Below are 6,661 nucleotides of genomic sequence, written 5' to 3'. Positions count from 1 at the left end.
AATGTTATAGCATCACTAATAGAACTCTAAATGAAAGAAAAAATATTTTCTTCTTGCCTAAGAGAGCTAATCTATGTTAGTCAGGATTCTTGTTTGAAAATGACAGAATCCGAATTTAAACAAATTTAAACAGCAAAGGACATTTATTGGTTTATGTAATTGGGAACTCAAGAAGGGTAAATGTAGTTTCAGGCACAGCAGGATCTAGGCATTCAAACAAGTTCATAGGGCTCAGACTCCCTCTCCATCTCTTAGCCTTGCTTCTTTTTATGATTAATTTCATTTTGAAGACAAGCTCTGCCCAGAAGTTAAGATGACCACTAACAACCAGTCAAAAGACGCCATCTTCCTTGCTGGAAGGGAAGTCTCAGAAATGATTGGACTTGAACCAGTCACTGTGTCTGAGATATTGGGATCCTCTGATTGGCCAATGTGGGCCAACAGCCCACATTGTGATGGTGGTCATGATAGCACCATGACTAATGCTTCTCTAGGACCACGTGGAGTAGGGGACAGAGGGTTTCCCAAAAGAAAGGCAATTGAGTAAACAACAGGATTTGTTCACTCATCCACCACCCCTAAAATCTAATCATGTCCATTTACTTATTTGCCTTTCTAAGACTTTATGTCCATTTACTTATTTGCCTTTCTAAGACTTTTTCTACATGAATATATAACATGGTTGTAATCATAGTACAGATAAAATTATATAAGCAAATTAAGATCATACATCATAAACAACATGGAAAATATACCTGGCTTTATAGTTTTCATTTTAATCACTGTGTAATATTCCATGCAGGGAGACACTAGGTCATTGAAGCTATGGATTTGGATGAGATCACGCAGGGAAGAGGATACAGAGTGAGAATAGCAGAGCGTCAAGAGAAAGTCCTAGGGAAGATAAATATGTAAGGGGTTGAGAGAGTTGAGTAGAGCCCTCAAGAAACATGGAAACCCAAGGAGGACAAAGTTTCTAGAAGAAAAAAGAATCAAGAATATAAAATTCCATGGAAAGGTCAGAATAAGGACAGAAAATCCTTCTTAAGAAGAGTGATATGGGCTGGCCCCATGGCTTAGCGGTTGAGTGCACATGCTCCGCTGCTGGTGGCCCGGGTTCGGACCCCAGGCGCGCACCGACGCACCACTTCTCTGGCCATGCTGAGGCCGAGTCCCACAAACAGCAACTAGAAGGATGTGCAACTATGACATACAACTATCTACTGGGGTTTTGGGGGGAAAAATAAATAAAGTTTAAAATAAATTTAAAAGAAAAAAAAAAGAAGAGTGATATGGACATTAAGTCAGAGCAGTGTCATAACAGGTGACTTGTCTCAGGTCCTGTAGCCAGAACTGGCAATAGAACTGAAGTCTTCTGGACCTTTTTTGATACCAACTATCTTCAACCATGAATAAAGTTGAGGTGGACAGAGACAGGACAAGAAGTCAAGTCCTTGATATCATAATTAGAATGATTTAGGTTAGATATTAGAAAATATTTCCTGATGTGCATGGTTATAAAAGGTTGAAATGAATTGATAAATTGTGGCTTATTTTTAGGGAACATTTTAAAGCAGGGGAGCTGTTAAACATTGAATTACTATGTTGTACACCCAAAACTAACATAATATTATATGTCAACTATATTTCAATAAAAAAATAATAAAGCAGGGGAGCTGCAAGTTGTGACACAGATAGGGGGATACATGGGGAACAGGCTGAGTGACCTTTGGCCGGGCCTCTCAGTCCAGTGCTAGTTTTTCTCTGCTACCCATCTGATTGATTGATTAATTAATTAATTATTTTGGTGAGGAAGATTGGCCCTGAGCTAACACCTGTCACCAATCCTCCTCTTTTTTGCTTGAGGAAGAGTGGCCCTGAGCTAACATTCGTGCCCATCTTCCTCTACTTTGTATGTGGGATGCCTCCACAGCATGGCTTGATGGATGGTGTGGGTCCGCACCCAGGATCTGAACCCACAAACCCGGGCCACCAAAGCAGAGTGCACTGAACTTAACCACTACACCACTGGGCCGGCCCCATCTGATTATTTTTTCATCCCTGAGATTTCTTAACTGTCCCATTGGATCCCAAGAAAAACAAACACCTAGAGCCCTTTAATTGTAATTTTTTAATTTTATGTCCTTGCTCGCATGGACAGGAAAATCTGCAAAATCCAGTGACTAGCATAAGGTGACATGTCTTTGATGTGAGTCGTATGAAGATAGTGTTAGGGCTCTGAGAGGATATGGAGAGGGCAGCTGTGCAAGTGAGAAAGAAGGGAGGAGACAAGGGCTGGGCCCACTGCTGGAAGAGGGGAAAGCAGTGGGTAGGCGCCGATCACAGGTTCACCATCAGCCAGTCCAGCAGCTGCAGCCGTGTAACATTTCCCACTGCCTCATCCAGCTGTCGCTCCTTTTCATAGCGTAGGACTGACTGCAGAACCTCACCCACGCTGCGTCCTTTGTCCACGGCAGCAGCCGAAAGCTGAAGTAGCTGTGGAGAAAAAAGAAAGCAGTAGTGGAGGGGCAGAGCATTCCACAGCAGGCTGGAGAGGGCCTGCCGAGGCTACAAAGAGGCCAGGTGGACTCTGGGAAACTGCAGTAGAAGAGACTCAAAGTAGATGTTGAGAATACTTCCATAAGTATAAAGTCTGCTGGCTTGTTTGACAGAAGCAAGTTGGTTATATCACCCTTACTTTAAACAGGAGATGTTAACATCCACCTGTCCATGATATGGAAAATATGATTTCCCACTAAGACTAAAATCTTCCTGCTTCCAGTGGGTGTTTGGTCAATGATGTTCTTGCTCTCTGAGAATTCTGAAGTTCTTAAGTTCACTGTAATATCATAAAACAGTCTCCATCATTGTCTCAGGACCAACAAAGGCAGTAGAGAAACAGCCACAAGAGAAATGTGGACACTGCTTTCCATGCCCCACAGACCACAGAACCCTAGAATGTTAGAGCAGAAAGGCAGCTCAAAGATCCATTCAATCCCATGAAAATGGTGCCCAGAGAGGTGAACAGACTTGTCAGTAATACAATGCTAGAAATTAGGAGAGGCAAAATTCATACCTAGGACCCTGAACCCTATGTTTAGTTCTCTTTCCAAGAATAAAATGAGAGAAATTAGCCAAAACAACCATTCTAATATGAACACAGTTCATTGCCCTTTATCTGGAATCCTAGAGGCAACAAACTAAAGTAACCAGATTTTTTTTTTTTTGGTGAGGAAGATTTGCTCTGAGCTAACATCTGTTGCCAATCTTCCTCTTTTTTTGGTTGAGGAAGATTAGCACTAAGCCAACATCCGTGCCAATCTTCCTCCATTTCGCATGTGGGTCACCACCACAGCATGGCCTGACAAGTGGTGTAGGTCCATGCCTGGGATCCAGACCCATGAACGCAGGCTGCTGAAGTGGAGCACGCTGGACACAACCACTATGCCACTACGCCACTTTAGGGGCCAGCCCCTAAAGTAACTAGATTCTTATTTTGTGCATTCTGCACCGGAATCTGTGAGAAAGAGTCAATGAGTAGATACACAGGCCAAATATCAGGAGGTTTTCAGAAGGGGAAATTTCCATGCAAGAGACTGAAGTACATACAGATACTCTTGAAACAAATAGAAAGACAGTTTCAGCAAAGAGAAGATCTAAAGAACCACCAAATGGAAATTTTAGAACTAAAAAATACAAAATACAAAATGAAAATTTATTTGTGGGCTAAATAGAATGGAGATGAGAGAGGAAAGTCAGTAAACTTGAAGACAGATCAATGGAAATTAACTACACCGAATAACATAAGAGATTGATTAAACCTCTTTCAAAAAAGAGTGAAAAACAGAGCTCAGGGGCCCGCAGGACAACACCAAAAGGTTTTACATTTGTGTCATTAGAAACCCAGAAGGAGAGGAGAAAAAGAGTGGTGCAGAAAAAATACCTCAAGAAGTAATAGATGCAAGCTTCCCCAATTTGCCAAAAGACATAACTGACAGACTCAAGAAGTGGAGCGAACCTAAAATAAGATAAACCCAAAGAAATTCACTTCAAGGCCCGTCATAATTAAATTGCTGAAAACGAAAGAAAAAGAAAAAGATCTAAAAGCAGCCAGAGAAAAGTGGTGCATTATTTATAAGGGAACAACAAATGACAGCAGATTTCTCATCAGAAACCTAGTGGCCAGAAGGAAGTGGCACAACAATTTTTAAGCACTAAAAAAAAGAACTGTCAAACCATAATTCTATAGCCAGCAAAAATATCCTTCAGGAAAGAAGGTCAAATAAAGAAATTTTCAGATTAAAGAAAACTCAGGGAATTCATTGCCAGAAAATGTGTTCTAGTTATTCTTCAGACAGTGGGAAAATAATATCAGAAGGAAACTAGGAAATGTCAGGAATGAATGAAGAACAACAGAAACAGTAAAAATCTCAGTAGAAATAATAAACTATTCTCCTAAGTTCTTTAAAATGTATTTTATGGTTGAAAGCAAAAGTAACATTGTCTAAGGGTTTTTTCAGTGTATGTGGATTAAATACATAAAATAACTATAACATAAGGGGGAAGGGTAAAGAGGCCCATATGGTAGTAAGATTTCGACATTCCAGTTTAAGTGGTAACTATTGATTCTACATAGACTCTGAAAAGTTAAGTATGTATATTGTAATCCCTAGAGAAACTACTAAAAAAACTACACAATAGATAACAGTCAAAAGCACAATAGATAAATTAAAATGGAATACCAAAAAATGTTTAAATAATCCAAAAGGAGGCCAAAGGAAAAACAGGAAGAAAAATAGGAAAAACAGAACAAACATTAAAATAGTACACTTAAATCCAAACACATTAATAATTAGGCTAAATGTAAATAGTCTAAACATACCAATTGTCAAAATGGATAAAAAACGAGCCAACTATATGCTGCCTATAGACAAACTCACTTCAAATGATATAGGTAGGTTAAAAGTAAAATTATGGTAAAAGATCTACCATGAAGACACCAGTCAAAAGAAAGCTTGAACCTCAACATTTATGGTCAATTGATTTTTTAAAAAGAGGACAGATAATTCAAAAGGGCCAGATATCCATTTGTTCTTTTAACAAATGATGCTGAGACAACTGCGTATCCACGTGCAAAAGAATAAATTTAGACCCCTGCCTCACATCATATACAAAAGATAGCTCAAAAAGGATCACAGATATAAATATGAGAGCTGAAATTATCAAATATTTAGAAGAAAACAAAGGAGCAAATCTTCATGACCTCAGGGTAGGCCAGGGTTTCTCAGTCTGGCGCTGCTGACCTTACGGGGCACATCATTTTTTGTTGTGGGGCTGTCCTGTGCATTGTAGGATGTTCGGCAGCATTCTTGGCCTCTACCCACTAGACTCCAGTAGCAACCCATCTCCCAGCTGTGACAACAAAAATATGTCTCCAGACATTGCCAAGGGTCACTTGGGGGCAAAACTGCCTCAAATTGAGAACCACTGTGCCACTGGGTTAAGCAAAGATTTATTAGATATAACATCAAAGCACAAGCAATAAAAGCAAAAAATGTTAAGTTAGATTTCATCATTAAAAACTTTTGCTCTTCAAAAGTTTCCATTAAGTAAAAAGAGAAGCCACAGACTGAGAAAAAATATTTACAGTTCATACCTGATAAAGGATCTGTATCCAGAATATATAAAAAATTCTTGCAACTTTATAACAAGAAGAAAGCAATCCAGTTGAAACATGGGCAAAAGATTTGCATAGACTACTCACCAAAGAATATATATGAATGGCTAATGAGCACATAAAAATATGTTCAATATCCTTATTCATTTTAGTGTATGCATGTCAAATTAAATCCACAATTAGATGCCAAGATAAGAACTATAATTTAAAAAAAGAATAATGTTAATGAGAATGTGGAGAAACTTCAACCCACATAAGTTGCTAGTGGGCAGTTTCTTAAGATATTATACTTACCGTAAGATGCAGCAATTCCACTCCTTGTTACCCAAGAGAAATGAAAACGTATGCCCACACAAAGACTTGTATGTAAATGTCGTAGTAGCATTATTCATGATAGCAAAAAAGTGGCAACAATCCAAATGTCCATTAACTGGTGAATAGATCAACAAAACGTAGTATATCCGTATAATGAAACACTATTCATCAGTAAAAAGGAATGAACTTCTGATACATACTTCAACAGAGATAAGCCTCAAAAACATTATGCTAAGTATGAGGAGCCAGATGTAAAAGACTACATATTTTTTGGCTCCATTATATAAAATGTCATAAAGGCAAATCTATGATGACAGAAAGCAGGTTAATGGTTGCCTGTGATGAGGGGTGGAAACTGAGAAATGTTTAGCCTAGAAAATTCCGAGATAGAGAAATAAGGAATCTCTAGTCCTACCAGATAACAAAACATACTACAGAATTATAGTGATTAAAACAGTGTGCTATTAAAATAGTAAGAATAGATTAAAAATTCAATGAAACAGAACAGAAAGTTCAGAAAAAGAACCAAAGACGGGTAGTCATTTGGAAAAAAATAAGAGATTGCAACCCTACCTCATACTTCATATAAAAATGAATTCAAAATGGATCAAAGTCTTAACTATTTTTTAAAAATCATAAAAGAACTAGAGGAAAATATGGGAAAGTTTT

At 38.4% G+C, this 6,661-nt stretch overlaps 1 protein-coding gene across 1 annotated transcript in view; it reads right to left on the bottom strand.

Moving 5' to 3' along the window:
• Positions 1 to 2,118: 2,118 nt before the first annotated feature.
• Positions 2,119 to 6,661, bottom strand: part of AKAP3 (A-kinase anchoring protein 3) — a 28,939-nt gene continuing 24,396 nt past the window's right edge. The window contains exon 4 of the mRNA XM_087442876.1: positions 2,119 to 2,496. Within this exon, the coding sequence (XP_087299002.1) occupies positions 2,341 to 2,496 (156 nt within the window). The 3' untranslated portion in view covers positions 2,119 to 2,340. The remainder of the gene's footprint in view (positions 2,497 to 6,661) is intronic.

This window comes from Ceratotherium simum, chromosome 17 (genome assembly GCF_057802395.1).
Source record: "Ceratotherium simum simum isolate JZ-2026a chromosome 17, ASM5780239v1, whole genome shotgun sequence".
In the NCBI taxonomy this organism is placed as follows: Eukaryota; Metazoa; Chordata; class Mammalia; order Perissodactyla; family Rhinocerotidae; genus Ceratotherium; species Ceratotherium simum.
Note: the sequence above shows the minus strand (reverse complement) of the source record. Positions and strands in the feature narration are given on the sequence as shown.